Here is a 22,057-nt window from a genome sequence, read left to right as displayed (position 1 = left end):
AAAAACATGCCACAGGGAGAAGATACTTACATCCCAAAATAATCAACAAAGAAATAGTATCCACAATATGTGAAGAATGCTTATAAGAAGAAAATTTAAGTAGGTAAAGATTGTAAACAATAATAATGATTATCAATCCTTGATAAGAATTAAGATCAGACTAAAATCAGGCTAAAATTTGGAAGATATTTGGGAAAATAGGAATTACAATGCATTGCTCGGTATGAGTATAAATTTATACAATCAATCTGGGAAGGCAACTGGCAATGTTTAGTAAGCTCAAAGAGGTGTTTTTCCCTACAGCCCAGCATTTTTATTTCTAGGCATAACCCACATCAAAAGTCTCATGCGTGTATTTAAAAATATATATATATACACACACGTGTGTGTGTGTGTGTGTGTGTGTAAAGATGTCTGCTGAAGATATTTAGTAAAAAACTGAACAACATTGTCAGTCAGGTAACAGATAAATTAACTTTCGGATTCATATAATGGAATGATATTGTAAAGCATTTAAACTAAATGTATTACACATGTAAAGATCATTGATAAATCTCACAATGTTGTATTAAAAAAGTCAGACTGCAAATGCTACAGAATATGGAACAAATGCAGCAAAAAATATGCACAGATAGCATACACATTAATTTCGGGGAAGAGGTTACCTCTAGAAAGGAAGAGAGGGAAAGAGGAAAGGCAAGAGGGAAGAGGGGTAAGTCTTAGTTGCTCTAAGAACATTTTATTTCTGAGACAGAAATACATATCTGAAGAAAATGTGACAAAATATTAACATCTGTCAAATTTGAGTTGTGGATAAAAAGTTGTCCAAATTTTTATCTGTACTTTGCTAAGAATTTTAGTACATTCTAAAATTTAAAAAATAGTTTGCGACATTCCAGTTACTACTAATTAATTCTATTTTCTTGGCGCTAGTACAACAGAAAACTTATTGTGTGACCCAATTAAATCTAAAACTTGAATTTGAATTAGTATTATAAACACTTATTCCATGCTTATATGTGCAAGGCACTTGAGCTAGTATTAAGTAGGTATACAAAATTTTAAAAGAATTGGCTTCAAAGATTTTCCAGTCTAGCAGCATCACAAACTAATTTTGCTAAATCTCAAGAATAAGGTAAATATATCTTTCTGTGGAGATGTAAACTTTTTTCACAGATTAAAGTCTGGGGAAAACTTATATGGTTATCTACATTTAAAAAAAAAAAACTAAGAAACTCATCAAAAACATATTCTTCAACCTTGGATTTTGATAAATGTTCAAGTATAATTTAGAAATAGCATATATGAAAAGAGTAGTACATCCGAGGTACAATGTCATCTCATGATCCCACATAAAACACAGATAAAGCTTATAGAGCCAAATAGACCATGCATATTAAAAAACAAGAAAGGTATACAATTTACATGTAACTTCAATTCTTTTTTAAAAAATCAACACAGTACTTCTTATTTATAATATATAACAAAATGACAGAAACAAATCACTGGGTTTTTCCTTTCCTTTCCTTTATTTTGCTGTTTCCTCAATTTGCATTGGAAGAAGGAAGACTTTTTTGTTTTTAAAGAAAATGAGAAAAATAATTTTTGAATATATAGGTATGGTTAAAATGCCATTTGAATCTTCACAAGACTAATCCTATTAGGCTTTTTTTGTTTTTACTAAGTTTATATAAGACAATTACTTTATATATTTATAATTTAAAATGTAAGCATAAATTTTTAATTGAATTTATCAAAATTTGATTAAAAAAATATAGGTAGCCTCTATTCAGAAACTATTTGTAAAATGTTACTAGGATTTTTTCTTTGCATAAGAATAGACATGTTCTCACCATTTGCTATCAACTGGCACAATTTACTTAGTGAAAAGACCATGACCATCATCATTAGGTTACTCTTTGAACTTAAAGACCGTTCTGCCAGCTTTTTAGAAACTGCATACATATAATGTTGATGATGGTACTACTGATAATCATACCGCCTTAACCTACACGTTACAGTTTACGATGCACTTCTAAACATTATCTTGTTAGATATCATCAATGTACTGAGAAACTCAATTGACAGGAGCATCAGAAAGCATCTCCTATATTCTATATTCAAAGTATGATGTTTCAAGGCATATACAAAAAGAAAATAGTCTAAGTTCAAGGATGAACAAAGGACAAACACTTTAAAACAATAAAAACTGAGTTGAAATGGTAGGGTTTATACTATCAGTCACAATTCTTTCTCCTCTGAAAACGATTCTGATATTATATCACCAATGTTCAAAGTTTTAGCGATCTGAAAAATTTCACCCAATTTTCTACTTACTGCTCACTGCCCTATAAAGCATCTTTTAGAATTTAAATTTAAAGGAAAATTTCTATCAATAGAGCTTCTTCATGTTTATCTAAAACGAAGCATAAAGATCTAAAAGCTGGACGGTGTGTTTACATGTGTGTGCACATGTGCATCCGTGTGCGCGTTCACAGAGAAAATGAACACTAACTACTAGAAAATATAAAAGAAGCACATTTATTATAAATAAATGCTTAAAGAAAAATTTTTAAAAATGAATATAACCTATAATGACCACTCTACGGGTAAATATAATGTGCTTTTTAACTACTTAAAATAAATTTTAGAATGTACCTGTGGTGTCCAGGAAACAGAAAATGAAACAGGAAAATCCACAAAACAATCTGGTGATTCTGCAGGATACTATGAAAAAGCACAAAATTAGGTCATTTTTGCTTCTATGTGACAAGTTCACATGAGAGATTTTTGGAAAAAAAAAACTGCATGTATTAGGAAAAGTATTATAAATGCAAATGTATTATAAATATTTTGATTCTATTATAGAGATGTCGAGAACTGATTAATAGTCAAGTTATGCTCAGGAGGTACAAAGTTTAGTGACTTGGAGGTAACAAACCAATCAGTTTTGAGTAAAGAGTAATGAATTAAGTCACTGTTGGGTCAGCTGCTAACGTGATCCGAGGATTAAATCACACTGGATTTCAATTTCTTCTTCTGTTTTTACTTTCTGTTGTCCTTTTCATTTTTATTGGATCTCAGGTTCTTTATCTTTAAAATGAGAGCTCAAACTAGTTGATATTAGTTTCCTTTCCATCTAAAATTTAATCTCAAATAACCTCAATTACTATTTAAAGAAGTAGTATCTTTTAAAAGAATCAAGAAATGCAAAAAAATATAAACTATCAACTTGAAAAAGTATTTTCCACAATTAAGCAATTACTATCCGCAAGAAGATTAATTTTAAAAAAATGCCTCTGGCTTATTAAGGAAAGAAGAAAGTAGTAGTTTTAAGCAAGAAAAACTTTTTCATAGTTAATAGAAAATTAAGTCAACAATTTTACAAAAAGTGAGTCATAAGGACAAATCAAGTTTTGAAGTTAACAAAATGTCTTTCTTAAAATCAACTTTGTTATTAGACATAATACTACATGATTCTCTAAAATCCAATTCTAGATTTTTCAAAGTCACGTGTAACTAAAAAATACTCATTATTTGCCATTAAAAAGCGAAAATGGAAAATTAGTTTTAGGAAAACTTCTTTCATTTGACAATGTTTAAAATAAGTTTTATACTTTCATTTTTTCCAGCTTATTTTTCACTACTTTGCTGAATAAGCAAAAGAAGATAAAAATTATCACTATAGAATTTAACAAACATCACTTCATCTGAAGTCAATGCTTTGAAAAGAATTAACATTTAATTCAGCTGGCTAGAAACAAACTTAATGTACACTCTGACTTAATGGATTCTATGTAGAACTGATAATGAAGGCAAGTATATAGGAAACGATATAAAAATATAACAATGCTCTAATTTGGAGAAAAAAAGGTCTGGCTGAAATTAAGGAGGGAGCTCTATTTTAGACAATTAAAGTATCAGATGATGCATGTAAGAGTGTAACTGCAATAATCACTGGAAAAATAATTTGTATGCCATTTTTACAAGTCGTGATTATTTCAAGGTAATGCAGGCAGACACTTTAGCTTTCTCTGGTTTTCAGCTCTGCTAACTAATTTTTGTGATTTTGGAGAAGTCAGTAAACTTCTCTGGCTGTTTTATATGTAAAAATGATGAAATTCGACCAAAAGCGTTATAAAATCTCTTTTCTAAAATGTTAAGATTCTATGAAACTAATAAGCCACACTTGAAATCTCCACGGTCAAAAATTGAATAGTTTACTTTGAGTTACTGCTATTTATCTCCTACTGATGCTGACAATGAACAGTATCAACTCTCTAACTTAAACAAATCATCGAGTAAAAGTATGAAGTTAATGAAATGTATATGGTATTTAGATAAACCAAGTATCTATGACTTTAGAAGTCATTAAAAACATACAGCTCATTATGTTAAAAGAGAATATGATCTTATACTTAAGTAGGACTCAGTATAGTAAATGGTATGTATGTAATGGCAGAGAGATCTACTAAGAGTTGAACACTAAAGCAGGTTATAATACATATAATACAATCCAATATACATAAATGTGAGCTAGTTTCTGAGATGACTGTATGTTTCAAATATATTTTGTGTAATTATGCAAACACACAAATATAATTAGATTCATCTATGTGTAGATGGCTTTACTATATATCTAAATTAAATGTATATATGTAGTTATGTGTTAATTATATTTACATTTAAGATCAATTTTATTTATATAATCAATTTTATATAGTTACATAAAACCTAAAAACACAAATTTACATACTTGTGGATGATTTAACATGAGTTATGAATTAGATATTCATTTTCAGAATCACTTGTACTAGCTGCAACATAGATAACTAATACAGTGTTGTAAAATAACTACCAAAATTCAGATAGTTTTCAGTAGTAAGTAGGTATAGGTATATATAAAACTACTAGAGATTAATTGCCAAAAGTTATACTTTAGAAGTATAATTGACAACAAAAGCTCCACATAAAGTAATATTAATTGAAAAATAAGTAATTATTTTTAATTAAAATAGTTTTTTAAATCTTACTTGAAACAATCAATCAAAGAATACAATATAAAATTATAAAAGTATATATTTTTGTTACATGCAATATATTCAGACTGTAATGTATACTGTTCTAAGAAAAATTTTAACCAAGACTGTTCTGTGATTGGATCATCTAAGTAGTAAGGCTTCCCATAAGTGAATACATACAAATGCAGATCACAAAAGGCAGTCAGAGACAGAGTGCCCAGCCTCTGATACACATCTGTGATTTGTTTTTCTAGTAGTTATGATCTTGGCCAAAGCAGAGGAAACCCTCAGCTACTTTTTTCAAGAAAAGAATAATTCCAACCCACTGTTCAGGATGTACTATATCGAATAAAAATACACCTATAAAAACAACACAATTCAACCATTTTCCTTATTATGTTTCTTTTTAAATTATTTTTAATAGGGGGAGAATAGTCAAAATTACTATTGTTTTCTTTGTGGGTTTTGGAAACAGTGAGGGGGAGTGGAAGGATGAAAAATGTGTATTCAAGAATAAAAATAATAAAACTAATGCATTTCTTTACTATATATCAAAAAATATCACGAAGAGGGTTTGTGTACTTACAAAAATAAGCCAGTCTTAAGGTTTGTGTATTTACAAAAATAAGCCTGCTTTAAGGGTTGTTTAAAAAATCAGCTTGACTCTTTAAAATTTAGTTTGGATTAAGATTTTATATTATATACTCTTAACATATAAATTCAGCTATCACTATTTTTTACTGATAATCCCATAACCAAATATTCGTAGAAAAGCAACTGCCACATCTAAAAGACAACTATGGTCTCTATGAAAACTGAAATAAATAGATAATTAAAGACTACTAAATCATACCAACATAAGATTCATTCGGCTCCACTCTGTCATTTTTTTTTAAAAACAATTTTTTTCTTCCTAATTCCTTCCTAACTCAAATAAAGCTTTTTCTCTTGCCAGGGCATCCATAATAGTGCTTTGCAGCTATGGATGCTGCAAAAACTGACACTTAAAAATATTCTCCAGAGAAATATTAAAAGTGTCACCTCATCTACCTTGTGGAGGCATAAGAAAAAGCAAACAGACTAGAGGCTACAACCTCACTCTCAATACTACTAATAACATCATTAACTGGAATTAATAACAAAATCTTATAGGTATAGATATAGGCAGTGTAGACTTAAAGCATTATCTCTTAAGTAGAAAAACTTAAAAATATTAGGCTGTTAAAAAAAAAAAAAACCTGAATCAATACAGGATGCATTTAAAATCTTTCATTTTGGTCTTCATAGCAGCAAAGCAACTTTTACCAATGTACAAATTATAAACAAAAAGCTTTGAAGGAAATGACAGAACCCTTGCCACTGGCAGTATGTGACCTTTGAAAGGATAAAGGCAGTTCTCTTCATGATCTTAAAAAAAAGCACACCTTTAAAAACTAAAAGGGGAAATAAATTTTTTTTTCATTTTAACAAAAAATATCCATGTAACTTCTTTTACAAATAAGATTTCTGTCCTGCTAATTTTTTTTTAACACATCACATATGAATCTTAAAATTATAACTAAACATTCGGTGTGTGAGAAAGAGAGAGAACGAGTCATTTCTCAACTTGTCTGATATAGAGGCACTATAAGATATCAACATTTCTGTGTCACCTCGTACAGCTTTATATATTAATTCTCTCTCATGGAAAGCTTAAATGCCAGACACATTTTTAAAAAGGACAAACACAATTGATCTTTTCATCACTACAATCTTCTGAAATAGAGTTGATTGATGACTCCAGGGAACAATAAAAAAAAAGATGTCCTGGTTTTCTCAAATTCTAATGTTTCCCTAGTGATTACTAAATAAATGATTAATATGTTGCACTTAGTTATTCTACTTATTTCTCAAAATTCACAATCTAGAACTAAAATATAAAGACAAAACACCTGTTTTGTGCCAATAGTAAGTAGTTATAGATCACTAGCCTGTTAAGGGTTCTATAAATAGAGGCATAATATTTGCAAATTCTTAAAATAACAGAAGTAAAAAAAATTTCAGCCAAAATGAACAAATAAAAAGTATGCATACATGTGTGTCTGTGTTTGGGGGTAAGGGTGGGGTCAGAAATAAGAACTACAAAGGTACTTTATAGTAAAAGTTGAAGACAAAAGACCTTTAGTAGAACTTTACTTGAGATAGTGGAAACTTCCAACTTTTCTATATAGAATGTCACAAAAATGACATTTTGGTACCTAAAGGATGTCGAATCTTATTTGCAATATTTCTTTATTATGAAGTCTATATTTTGATCAAATTTGAACTAAAATAGTGACAAGAAATTACATTTAGGCTTTTGGAAACCTGGTGAATAAATTCTTTGAGGCTTTCCAAAATATATAATGTGTGTATATACATTTTAGAAGCAACTAGCACTTCTTTATACTGAAAACATTCACAGAGGTCATTTACAGAGTATTTCCTGACCACGGTAACAGTTAAACGAAGCACATACCTTAGCCTTCAATTTGAGAGTGATGAAATGCTCTCTACCAGAAGCATCTTCAGCTTTTAACTTGATGGTATTGAAGCACGTATCCACATATACAAGTCTAGTGAGTGGAAGAGAATAAAAAATGGTCACACTGGGGGAGGGCAGGACTGAAGGGGGAGGGTGGTTGGAGGATGGTAGGATTCGAAATGAAAATATTTATTATATTCCTATTAATCCATTACAAAAATTAATCAGAGGGATGTCTGCATGCCAGCCCTTTATGCTGCTATAGATTTACTGCCATTAATACACCAGCCTAGTGCTTAATGCAGTCACAGATCTCTGGATTATTTACAATGTGTGTCAAGGCTCATGCTGTGGTCAGTGAGCACTATGTCTCGGTTTTTCATCACCAGAACCTTTGGCATACACAGCATGTTCCTGTCAGCCTCTACTTATGTACACATTAAACTTCCTGTCAAACTCTTTGATCCATTTCTGTAGTTTCATACAGTATGAGGCTTTTATGCTTCCTTTATGTTTTTCTCCTCAATGAACTTTTCCTTTATTATCAATGTTACTGTACAAAAATCTGGCTGATATTAGTTCATATACTCAAATTGATCCTACAAGGAAAATGCTGTATAAGCACAGGTACAGTCTGGTCTCCTAACAATAAATTTTCTTTTTGTGCGTTATATAGCTCCTGACACTTAACCTGGGCATGTATTCAAGATGACTAATATTTTAAACATATAGCACAAGCACAACTGTTTTAGCTTTAAGTCACTCTAAATGCATGAATTTTCTACAATGGAAACCAATACACTTTGAAATATATCATTCTGTAAAACTATGGTCCCTTGAGTAGCATAAGCAACTGCCAAATATGTTCAAATTTAGTAGTATATTTACTAGTGAACTGGGCGTTGTGGATATTTCTTGACATTTTTACAATAATATTCTCTTGTAAAGATAAAAAGTAGCCTAAGAGTATTGCACGACTTATCACCCAGACTGATGGTAAGACCCATTAGGGTTCAGAACAAACATTAGCCTCCTAACTCAAGGAACATTTCTTTAACATCACTGTATGCGGTTTGGTCACTGGCCAGATATAATGGTAAAATGGGTCAATTTCAAGAAATGCTGGGCTATAAAGTTGTAGAACACTGTTGTAATGAAAAATAGATCTAAATCTGAAGACACACATCCTCAACAATAGACTAAAAGATAAAACAATCTTTATTAACGGAAGAAATTTTTATCATAATCTATAAAAAGTCCAGGGTCTTAGAAAACATATGAAAGTAAAAATATTCTAGAAAAAATGTTTTTTACATAAGAATATGATTTTATATATATGGTTAAACATTAATTTCTTTCAGCTATATCTGTAAACATCACAAATCTCCCTCCCTCTCAAAAAAATTTAGAACATGAGACTATCACATGTTTTATCAATACAACTCTAAGGTTCAGATACATGGGCACCCGATACTGAAAACATAAAAATCCAATTCGAGATGCTGAGATGAACACATGCATTTATATCCCCTCTCCGCTAAAAAAAAAAAAAAAATTAAAAGATGTAAACAAACCCATAGTTACAAAAAGAACAAGAAGGAATAGCATCGACTAAAGCTAATTTTCAAATTTTATAAAAATGAAAAGTTTAGAAGAGTACTGGCTGACAAAACACATCAGGAGAGAGGAAGAAGGTTCCAGGAGAGAGAGATAGCTGGCAGAAAATGAAGAGGAGGGGAGAGGAGGGAAGAGGAGAGAAGGGGAGGGAAGAAAGGAAGAAAGAAACAAAGAAGAAACAAAGAAAGTATAATAGAGGGTATGACTAATAAATAAGGGGAAATTTTTAAAAATACAAGAAACCAAAAAGGGAAAAGAAAATTTTAAATTATAAACAATGAAGCTATGTTAAAAATTGTGATTGCTCTACCATTAACTTTTCAGTGAAAAATATTTATGTAGTCATAAAAAAATCAAACTGCTTACTAGTTATAATGTTTAAAGTCCAGCAAGATAAAGCTAAAAGCCTTACAGAAACTAATGTAAATATATTTGACAATTGCAATTTGAAAGAAAGAGATGACAAAATTGAGATGAAGGGGAAAGGTATGAGGGAAAATTAGGAACGCTAAAATCTGTAACCGCTAATTTGAGAGTAAGAGATACACATCTTTAATTGAAAGGACATGAAAGACGTTTAAGACATGTTAATCCTAATAGAAAAATAAAAGAATAGTAAAGGGAGAGAGATGGTAGTATAGGAGCTAAATCCTCTTATTATAGTAGTTAATCAGTATGTAATTCCTAAAACTGATAAATCAAGCAACACTGAATGTAGGCATATTATTTCGAAATATGGAAGTTGTAAACATGAACAGTTCAGTATTTCTCTCAAAGAATGAAAATGGAAATGATGTGGGAAAAGCCTGCTCCTTTTCACAATGAGCCCTAAATAGTTATAACCATGAATATTGCACAGAGCAAGAAGCGGTGGAGAGATGGAACAACTAATCCCCAAATAGTACTTTTCATACTTCACGTTGCTGCTCATCAAAATGTTCAAAATCATTACTGAACATCTATAAAATAAGACAAAAGTTCTAGTCTTTTGTTTCCAATCACACAAACAAAAGATTATTATCTTTCCACAATTTAAGACATGGAAGTAATATATTAGAGAAAGTGACATGCTCAAAATATGGCTTTGCAGTCAAAATGGTAAGATTAATTTTGTTAAAACTTTAAGAAGTCATTCAAACAAAATAGTAAAAAGATTTATAATTTCAGGTTAATCTTAGCCTAGTCATTTAAAATTAAACATTTTACCCATATGGCTTTCTGTCTACTCTGTTTTGGGGAAAGGGAAAAATCTTGTGATTATTACTACCTTGAGTACATGTGACCTACATTGCCACCAGAGATCCAGTATTTCTTCTTCCTGTCTTCCTTTTGGTAATAGGGCCCCTGCCTCCACAGCACATTTACTACACCAAGTTTCAGCAGGGCACACTCCATCTGGCTACCAACTCTTCCTAGCTGCTCTTGGATATCAGCATCTCACTAAATTTTGGTCAATAGTCTGCAAACAGAAGTGATATGTGCATCTTCTGGAATAGTGAGAGCAAAACTGTACCTTCCCCTCTCCACCACCCACTCCTCTCTCCCTTCCTTTAGACTAGATCAGAGACAGGCCAATATAAGCCGGCAAAGACCACGCAGAAGAGAATGCAGCTCTGGCCACTGAAACCTTTCGATAATGGAGGTATTCTACATCCACACTGTCTAAAACAGTAGCCACTAGCCACATGAGGCTATGGAAGACTTAAAATGTAGCTAGTATCAACACTGAATTTTTAATTTAATTTAAATATAAATGCCAATAGTGACATGTGGCTAGAAGCTACTATTCTGAACAATGCAGCCACAGTAGATGGTTGAGAAATAAAAGAAACCTGGGTTCTTGGATGACCTTGTAGAACAGAGCTACCAACTTACTCCTGACCATCTGCCTACCTCTGAACATCTAATGAAAGGTAAATAAAATTCTATCTTGTTTCTAACATTGAGGATTTGGGGTTCTCTTTGTTAACAGCTGTTTAGCCTGTACCCTAACTAACAGGACACACTTCTATCTATTCACAATAGGAAAGACTATCTTAGTGTTCGGTCTACGGAGCGGATATTGAAGGAGGACAAAACAGTAATAAGCTCTTACAAGTAATATAAAAATCAGTTTTTCATTAAAAAAGTCTATTACAAATGTTCTGCTTTACTGTTAAGTTGGGTATCTTGATTTAGAGAATATGAAATAAATAATTTTTACTCATTTAAATAAGATAAATAATTCATTTAAATAATTTAGAAAACTTTCATCATCAGAAAGCTCAAGTTTTTTAAAAGTTATGAAATCACATTTAAAATTTATATTTAGAAGGAGTTTGAATGTTATTACTTAGCTAAAGTTGACTAAAAAACACAAATATAAAATCTGAAGAAATAAAATACACTTTTAACACTTTGTATTTATCGTTTGCTGCATTTCTTTATAATTCTGCTTGGAATAACTAAAATGACACTAAACTTGACAGTTAAGTTTTTTAAACATTTAAAAAAGATATTTATACTTAAGCTTCAGGGAGGTTTTTGTTATTCTTGTTAATAGCTAAATGTTATCAGTATAGAGCAGAAGGGATGAGCTTTATATCTCTTGAAATATTGAACTTATTTAGACCAACAGCTTAAGTTATATAGTTTCTTTTCTTTAAATATTTAGATATTATTTATGGAGTAATAACATCAAAAGGCAGCCTGGAGACCTTCATGGTTTAATAAAGGTTCACTTTCTACTTTTACCACTATTCTCAAGTTTAAGCATTAATACTTCAAACGTAGATTTCGAAAAAAAAAAAAAAATCCTCCCTAATTGCTGTCTTTACTTCCTGTCTCTTCTCTACACCAATCTACCCTGCCTCCCATGACTAGATTAATCTTCCTAAGCACCTTTTTAATCATAGCAACTCCATGCTCAAAAATACTCGATGAGTCCCTATTATCTGTGTATAAAGAATCCTTAAGTCTAGGAGTCAAGATGCTTCAGTCTGGCCCTGAAATTAATCCTCTTATGTGAGCAAATGATCTACTCCAAAGTCCAAAAATGAACTGCTCACTTCCACCACTACCACCTTGTCTCCACCAATCCTTCCCTTCTAAGGCTTTCTATATTCCTTCTAAGCTTATCCCATTACCTCCCCTAAGAACCTTCCTAAGTTATAGAGCCCAAAAGGACCTCACCTTTCTTGAAATGCTCACCCTGCTCCTTTTCAAGTAAGTTTTTGCTTTTTTATAAGGAATATAAAAGCTTTATACTTCTATGTATGTGCCAGTGCTCTAGGTATTAAGCTATTGTCAGACTGGTTCATAATTACTGCTTCACATATAAGTTTTAAACAACTAAGAGTAAATTCTGTTTAAATTAGATACTACCAACACATTACCAATTTAGAAAAACATAATATTTTCACTAGATAATTTGCAGTTATTCAGTGATTTGGATATATGTTTGAGGAAAAAACACTATAAAGGTAATTTAGAATGAAAATCATATTAACTACTATGTTCTTTTGACTTATGTAACAAAAGTTATTACTGGTTATAACTAAATCATAACACTAATTAAGTGCTTAAAACTCATATACAGTCTGACACATTTGTGTGAACTAGTGTCTCAACAACTTTATACATACTTTACACAGGAAATTATTTGAGTCACGTAACATATGCTTCTTTCCAATGCTTATTAAGCATTATTCATTTGAAAAATGAAGAAAGTGTGGCTCAGGGAGGCTACAATACTTGCCCAAGGTCACACAGTTGATAAGCCAGAATTAAAGCCCTTGTCTAGTTATTGAAATTAATTTAATATGAACAAGTATCCCCATTTCTTCCAGTGTTACCTAAGTCTTTGAAATGCACTGAGAATTACAGAAAATATCACCATCACTGGCCTAAGTCCATTACTAAAATAAGAGGATTACTCTAACTCAATATATGTTGATATATGTTGACAATCTCTCAGCAGCACAACAAATTTTATAAAACTCGTTTAGCTCTTTCCCAAGACAAATTTGAAAGGTCAAATAGCTAAATTCTACTCACTCTAAAATGGACAAAACCATCAGATCACTTCTCCCTTGTTAGAACTATTTAATCTCTGAATTATCTAGGGCCATGTGATTATTAAAACATAAGATATCCTATAAATAAGGTGACTGACTATGAATTCCTTCTAAACTGGAACACTTCTGAAACTGAAAGGGGCCAAGATAACAGGTATAAATTATGACTATCCTAGGTAAAGTGGGATGTAGATCAGCTCACCTATAGAGCAAAAGTATTTACTACTTTTAACTCCAAGACATTCTTAATACCAAACAGAAAATTCTGTTAAACCCCAAGGACTCTGTTTAATTCTTATTGTTTTAAATGAGGCATTCGGTAAAACAAAACAAGAAGTTAACAGAAATCAATCAAGACATCTTTTTGCGTCACCGACCTTTGTAAGTCAGTAAAACACCCAAAGTTATCCTCAATTGTCATATCATCTTCATCTGACCCTTTGGACAACTTTAAAGAAGCTGAAACAAGTACAGAAGTTACAATAACAGCAATCAAATTTAAGACAGCTACTAATTCAGTGTCATTTCTATTTTTAAAAGGTATGTGAATAAAGGGAAAGAAGGAAAGTATTCAATCATATTTTCGGTATTTTTTTCTAACTTAATTTTTTATAATGCCTGATCCTATAGTGTTGATTAGAAAAGTATGTAATTTAAAAACACAGCAAGATCTTCATTACCTTAAAATAAGATTTTTCTTTTATTATCAGAGTTTACTATTACACTAACAAATCTACAAATTATAGAGTGTAAGAAAAATATAGATATAGCAACACGGTCTAGGAATCATTAAGATTCTGAAAATCCATTTAAATCAATTTGTCATGCAAATCATCATGTGTGTCATGTTAAATGATATTTCAAATTAAGAAGCTAGTCAGCTGCTTAGGCAGGGCCTCAAAAAGTAGCAATTTTAGTTTGGAGACGGCACAGTTCATGTCTCAGTTCTAGCTGAGTGCCCTGAAATCTACTATTGTCAATGTGTCAAGTATACCAGATCTGATTTAAGAATTAAGTCACAAAAACTGCACTTGATGGGAGATTGTCTTACTCCACTAGATAGTGTTGGATAAATACTGACATACCTTATCTGGCTTCTCATAATCCATGTGGAAAACTTTTCTTCTGCTCACATATTCCTTATTTGTAAAGATTATGAAACAAATGATTAGGTAACAACAGTTATATCCTAATCTGATCATGCATCCTACTCACTATATCACCTTTCACAAATCTTTCGCAAAAAATTTTGAAACTCTCTAAAGATGGGTTAATTTTGCATATAGCCAATTTTATCCATGGTGAGATAGTCACACATAGAGGGTAGAAATAATAAAAACTATTTACAAGTACTTGAGAGAACTTTATTAAAGGCTCCATAGCAGAGCTGCCCCACAGCACAACTCCAGGGAGCACCATTCACACACAAAGCCTGAGCACTGGTATGCAGCCAGCCCCGGATATATACATTCATTTTATATACAAAGTTGGGAATAAAAATATGTATCAAGAATTAAGTAAGAATTATATAAAGTGACTAGCACAGTAAGTGGCATACAACAGAAACTTCATAAATGAAAGTTTCTATGTATAATGATCCTAGTCTATGGGAGAGACAAACATTTATATTGTAATGAAGGTTATAGTGGAGGTACTCATATCCTTACTTTTGGCTTTCATCTGTTACCCAAGTTTGAGATCTGGTCCTTTTTCTGTCACATCACAACAATATGTATAATACAAAGCAAAAACTACTTTCTACTTATCTCTAAAACTGTTTATTCCATAAAATATTTTATACACTTGCACCATTTCTCTTATAACTTCGTTGCTCTCAAGAAATCCTATTATTATACTACACAGTACCTATCACAGTTAGAATTACTACTGTGATCATCTAAATTCTGACTCTTTCACTGGATGTAAGTTCCATGAGGAAGACTGTCTTGCCTATGTATCTTCACTGCCCTACATTATAGACATTTGACAAATAACAGTTACGTGGAAAAAATGAATGATTAAAAATCTCATATTTGCATTCTCAGTATTTCAACTAATTTTCATCGCTGGAATTCTCCCAAACATGTCACATACACTTATAAAACTGTCTCAAACTCACTATATCAATATAATAGGATAGAAACTAGAACATTTCCTCTTCCTTTCCCAAATACCTCCTGCAATTCTTAACTATTCTAAATGCTAAGATCTTAACATTTAAGATGTAAAAATAAGTCAAATGATTTTTCTCTATCAACATATGCAAATGACAGGGTCCATGATATCAGTATTTCAAGACTAACTTCATAACTTCAACCAAATTCCTAATAGTGCATGTCAATTCATTACTTGTGTTCTCTGTCTCTTCCCACCATTGTCATACTACATTTTATTACATCTTACTCAGGAAATGACACTTGATCAAATAAAGCCTAATCTCATAAATAAACATTAACCAGTCCTCGATATCACCATAATAGTACATTTAAAATTATAGGTAACATCCATTTCTAAGATGGACCAACACTTCCACTGAGAACAAGTAGAATAATCTGATGAAAAGGAAAAGAAAAAAAAAGTTTGAAGGCATCAAAGAATTGCTAAGGTAACCAGGATTTGAAGGACTAAGGTCCTGAAGAAGCGGGCACAGAGGAGAGGTAGGTCAGCAGTTTGTAGCTATTTTTCTCTTAGCTTATATACCAATTCTGGGCACAGAGCAAAAAAAGAAGGATATGGGCAAAAGGCCCAGACAGAGAACTACTATCAAGTGAGGGGGAGGGGAAAAAGCATTTTTGGCGCTCTTTTGAGGATAGAAAAATGAAAATAACAGCTTTTAAGGGCCAGAGTCTGATGGAACAGTATGGCCAGAGACAGCCTAAATTTTGACAATTTTCCATCAAAACTTTTGATAAATACCATAACTGCATAAAAGGATAAAAAGCCAAGTAGAAAGCCAATGAAAAAAGGGAGAATATTTAGAAATCTCATAATTAGAATTTAGAATCCACCTGTGAGAGAAAAAGTCCCAGTGAAAATACCCAAGTTCTCAGTGTAAACCTCTGAAAAGGTTAACCCAAAAAGAGCAAAGCGAACAAGAGGTAGATGGAGCATTGAGAAAAGGATCAAAAGTTATTAAGTAATGGGAATATAATGAATGACATGGTGACAATAGTTAATACTATATTGTATATTTAGAAGCTGCTAAGACAGTAAATCTTAAAAGTTATCATCACACACACAAAAAAATGTGTAACCATGTGTGGTGATGAATGTTAACCAGACTTACTGTGGTGACGATCATTCTATAATATATATGTATACTGAATCATTATATTGCATACATGACACTAATATAATGTTATATGTCAATTATATCTCAATAAAAAATATTAAGAAGAATACTTTAGGCAGGAGGAAAATGATTCTAGAGATAAAAAGGAAGGAATGAAGAATACTACATAGTAATTGTGTGTGTATATGAGAGAGACTAACAGCAATGATAAAAACATATTAAAAAGATGGTAGATATAAAACTAAATATACTGGTGATGTCAGTGAAAATGGCATTCAGAAGTTCCAGAAATTGTTCCCTCCATAACAGCAACAAGAAAACTGACCAGAAAACATGTCAGGAAAAAAAAAGGCAAATACATAAGGTGATGGATATGTTAATTAACACAATTGTGGGAATCCTTTCACAATATATATGTATATCAAGTCATTGAATGTACACTTTCAATATATAATTTTGTCAATTTTACCTCAATAAAACTAAAAAACAAAAAAGAAATTAAAATAATGTTATGCTCAGTGAAAATATGGTAACATTTTATTGTGTACATTAAAATGTTATTTTTTCCAAATTACATTTAGTATTTTACCTTGTAGGTCAATTTTTTAGGATGACATCCCTTTCATAGTCACATAAGGATCAGATATTCTAATTACGATGAAACACTGCCTAAAAACAGGTATAAAATAAATTGATAGAACTGCAAATACATTAAATTTAAATTTGTAAAAAAAGGTACTTCTAAAACATTTAAAAATAGACATACTTATCCCAACCAAGGGTTCCTATTTCTTCAATAAGGCTTGAATAGAACTGGGGAGGAGGAGGTGGTACATGTAGCTCTTGTTTATTCTTTAAAGCAACTTCCTGTTTAAAAGGAAAACCTTAAATCAGCTGTGGAATGCTAGACAATGAATTGTACCTGATTATACAAAACAATTTTATAATTTTCTTCATGCCTAACTTAAGTGTCTCTTTTTTAAAAACAGAAAATCCAGCTAAATCATTCCCCCATCATTAAAAAAAAGGCTTGAAAAAGTTAAAGGACTGCACCGAAGGTCATGTAAAAATGTCAATTATTATACCATTCAACCTTAAGACTTTAATATTCTCCTAGACTATTATGCCTATCAAAGATGAAAAAAGTTTAAAAAAAAAAAAATACTCATCCCCAAGGCTTCACTATCTTTCTACCTCTATAGACATGTTTAACAGAAAGAAACAGATATCTTTAAAGAAAAGCCTGAAATCTAAGCACATAGTCTAGACTGATATATTTGTATACTGTTATGAATCATATCTTTACAAACAAAAACCCTCTGTAATAGATACTTACCTGCTAATTTCTTTCTTCATTCTGTATACCTCCCAGACCAGGTAAGTCCAAGTGTTCTGCCATCTGGCTAGACCACAGTTCCTTTCCCCACTAGGCCAACCTTTGATATCTTTAAGATGGTTTATGTTCCCCCAAGCAAAACTAAAATTTACATTGTTTTAGAGGCAATACAAACATCACTAGGATTGCTGAGGCTGAAAATACCAATTACTTCAAAGGTGGTAACCTAGACAGATATCATATCTGTAAAGTAAAAACAAATGTATCTATATATTACATAGGTGTTCATATGGTCTGGTTTATCAAAAGGTACTCTAAAAATTTTTTTTAAAAAAATCAGATGATCATAAATAACAAAACCATATGGGAACAAGTATAAAAATTATAAATGTTTCTGGTAAATGTAACTCTAATAAAAAGTATAAATTTTAATCTTTTAAATGTAAGTTTAATCCATTAGTCCTTATACTTTTTAACAAGGATAGAATACTATTAAAATAAGGTAATACCAGAAAAAGGTTTTACAAAACAGTATTTCAAAATCAAGACTACTAACTGAAAGTACTTTAATATAGTTCTAAAACTGCTTTCCATAAAAAAATTAGAATTAAAAAAAACCTGTGAAAGCTGGTTTGCAAAGCCCAGAATGTCAATTTGGATTTCATTAGAAGGTAAGCTACTAGAACGCAACGAGAATACCACTTTATTTTACAAATTAAATACCTAATATTATCTGTAAATAGCCTAATAGTCCAACCTTAAAAATAAATTGGTATTATAATTATCCTGTTGCCTAAAAAAAAAGTCAGTATAGCTCCCATACTTATAATAGCTATACAGTATTTCTTTGAAATTTCTATTATATTCAGAAATATGAGTTACTGTTATCCACAAATATTGAAGGTAAAAAGTAACTTGGATAATAAAAATGTATGTTAATCCTAAGTTTATGACATTTGTAAACTCTGCCTTCTACCTTGGGTCAGACAAATTACTCCTGGTCTAGAATCATAACAGGAAAAAGGGAAAGGCAGAGAAGCAAAGTATTCTTCATGGAGAAGGAGGCAAAGGTACGCAGTAGAAAGAACACAGGCTTTACAGAAGTTTTAAATCTTAACTTGACCGTTTCCTAGTTTTGAGGCTGCAGGTACTCAGTGACTCTGCTCTAAAAGTATAATAAAATAACCTATACCTTATACAGTTTTTTAAACATATAAGTAATTGTTCATTTATTAAATATAGAATGAAATTCTACTATATGCTTAGTTATTACTAGGAAACTCCATGAGAGATTTACCAAGTTTCCTGAATAAATTTTGTAACTACTGATTTCACTTGGGCATTAATACTTTTATCATTGTTATAGGAACCCTATTACTGACAACACATTCCAATAAATAAGCTAATAATTCTTACATTTTTAGGTACATTGTCATAAATGTACAATAACATCACTGTTCATAATTTCTTTAGAAAGCTAAAATATAAGATCTCGTTTTATTTAGAAATGCAGTAACAAGTGTACTAAATAAAATACTGTGACTGAAAGATTAATCTCAATATTTCATTTGTTTTAAATTAATGATTGTTTTTTCAAAATTAAATGACCGACTGACCAGAAATAATGATTATGTTAATACTAGAAATCAAGGTTTTTCAGAATAATAGAAAAAAGATATAAACACAAAATTAAATAGTAAAACACTATAATGCCAAATTTGAATTGAAAATATCTATATGAACTCATGATTAACGATTCTCTTTCTAGAAACTATTTTTCCCTAGCTTTGTCCACCAAAAAAGATCTAGAAGTAATCACAATAAGCACTCCGGTTTCCAGATTGTGGTAGCATCTAAATACCATTTCCTACAAAGAAACCATGGCTCTTTGGAGAAATAACTGATTACTGTTCTGGAATAGGATGAGAAAATCAACATGGAGCAACTGGCAAAAGAAAGCAAAGCGTGGGTTGTGTCAAAAAAAATCAGAAGCCAGCATGAAGGGGCTTATGCTGACCAAAATTGGTACAATTTAAGCATCAAAAAGAATAATGATTCCAATGGATTAAAGTTAACCAAATCTATAAAAACTCAGAAGTTCATGATGATACAAGAAAAAGTCATAATTAGTTTCTAGGCATCAACTTAGTATTCTATAAAAAAAAACTTAAAGGCAAAGAAAAAAGCACTTATCCCATCTCTCAAATTAACCAAGTAACTAATGAGAAGTTATGAGCTATACCTCAAATTAACCGAATAACTAATGAGAAGTTCTTCTCCATAGATTTTCAGCTAATAAATATCGATAGAATTTGAAAAATCACCATTTGTAACCCCTAATGTAGGCAGTGACCATCATTAGATGATAAGCTGACAGGAAACTTTATATTGGATCTAAATCCATCGATCAATCTTAACTTTACTAAAAGAGGAACTATCAGATACCATGTGCCTCCTAATGCAATACAAGGAGTACAGAACAAATGAACTCAACTCTGTTGAGACCTCTAGATCTAACTGCCAGATTACAAAAAATAAGTAGACTGTGTTAAAAAGATACCATGAATATCTAATAAACCAAATCCAGAATATGGAAAATTTTATAGGACACATAATTTGGTTTATTCAATAAGTAGATGGCATGATAAAAAAAAAAAAAAAAAAGGAGGGGTGGGAGTAGGAGGAAGTGCTACTATAAATTAAGAGACTTAGACATATCACTAAATATAATGTGTGAACCTTGTTTGCATGGTGACACAAACAGAACAGCTATAAGGAACCATCACTAATTTTGTTGGGATTATAACAGCATAAAGACGAAAAACACCTAGCTGTTAAAGATATATAGTTACACATTTATGAAAGAATGTACACAATGTCCAGGTTTTTCTCTAAAATGCTCCAGTCTCTCTCTCCTAAAAGAGTAGGGGAAGAAATATGATTGGCAAAATGTTGAAATTAGGTCATGGCCCCATGGGTATTCACTACAGTCTTCCCTCTTCTGTATGTTGAAAACTGGAATAAAAAGTTTTAAAAAAATAATACAATAGCTATAGGACAATCAAGTATTTTATGCATAATGGACTAACTGAATAATCAATTATTATATGTAACTATGTATTTAATGAAATCTAGTTTTTCAGAAATCTGCATCTTTATATAATTTTGTTTTTACACATTGTATTATTATAGCTAATCTCTCCATAGATGTTAAGTTCTCGGAAAGACCAGGACTACATTTTATTTCTTTACTACTCACCCAAGACTAGTTTCAAATGTACCCAGTTTATGACATAATCGAATTGGTTCTTACACACAGTTTTATTCCTCATGCAGTTCAATAAAAGTACCATTCACATTTATGTACACAGTAAAATAAGATATTAAATGTCTGGGAGTTGAGAAGCTTTAAATTCTAATCATTAGCTTTTAAAGGAATTACAAAAACAATCAAGACTTATAGAATACAGTAACAGTGTTAAAAAACAAGTACTTACCAAAACCATCTTCAACTCCATCATAAAGCTCATCAGATCAGGAGAGTGCTGCATTCTCTAGATCAAAACAACATTTCCAATTAATTTTACTTGTACAATTATATTCCATGTGCTGAAATCAAAATAAAATACAGGTCCATGTGAATGTGAAAAAAACATTAGCTCTATCTACATCATAAAAGTATAAGAATTGGAGTACTGATCATCCCTACTACTACCAATTTCATTTTGAAAAGACTAAAATCTACTCTGGTGAGATATACTGAGTTATGTAAGAATGTCATTTTAAACCTTACACACTCCTGTTCCTTCAGCACTGACTAGTGTCAAATTTAGCAAATCACATCATTTTTTTTTAAGTGATATGGGAGTAAAGAAAGTGAAAGTAGCAGAAAATATAAAAATCAGGCAAATATATACAATTAAAAAATCTAGTTAGAGCAAAGAATTATTAATCAATACTGTCTATTTTAATTTTTTTCCTTGACCTTAAAGACTACCTATAATTATTATCTTTTCACAATAAGTCCATAATAATTCAAAAGGAGTTAATCTTTCAATAAGGTAAAACCATTATAAATAAATGGCAAAAAAATTCTAAAGTAGAATGAATATTTAATTATGCTTCTGTTTCCTAGAAATCCTTCATTCTTAAAGTAACTATAGAATAAAACAAAGCAAAGCAAATTCTGTTGAAATTACTTTGTCAAATAAAACTATCGTTTCTCTGCTTGAA

At 31.1% G+C, this 22,057-nt stretch overlaps 1 protein-coding gene across 1 annotated transcript in view; it reads right to left on the bottom strand.

The window, feature by feature from the left end:
• The window catches only part of FANCL (Fanconi anemia complementation group L), a 75,223-nt gene that overhangs the window by 33,065 nt on the left and 20,101 nt on the right, over positions 1-22,057 (bottom strand). Inside the window, exons 5-8 of the mRNA XM_011363933.2 lie at positions 21,322-21,378; positions 17,255-17,355; positions 7,519-7,615; positions 2,659-2,727 (exon numbers count right to left, since the gene is read on the bottom strand). Coding sequence (XP_011362235.2) covers positions 2,659-2,727; positions 7,519-7,615; positions 17,255-17,355; positions 21,322-21,378 — 324 coding nt within the window. The remainder of the gene's footprint in view (positions 1-2,658; positions 2,728-7,518; positions 7,616-17,254; positions 17,356-21,321; positions 21,379-22,057) is intronic.

This window comes from Pteropus vampyrus, unplaced genomic scaffold (assembly GCF_000151845.1).
Source record: "Pteropus vampyrus isolate Shadow unplaced genomic scaffold, Pvam_2.0 Scaffold91, whole genome shotgun sequence".
NCBI lineage: Eukaryota > Metazoa > Chordata > Mammalia > Chiroptera > Pteropodidae > Pteropus > Pteropus vampyrus.
Note: the sequence above shows the minus strand (reverse complement) of the source record. Positions and strands in the feature narration are given on the sequence as shown.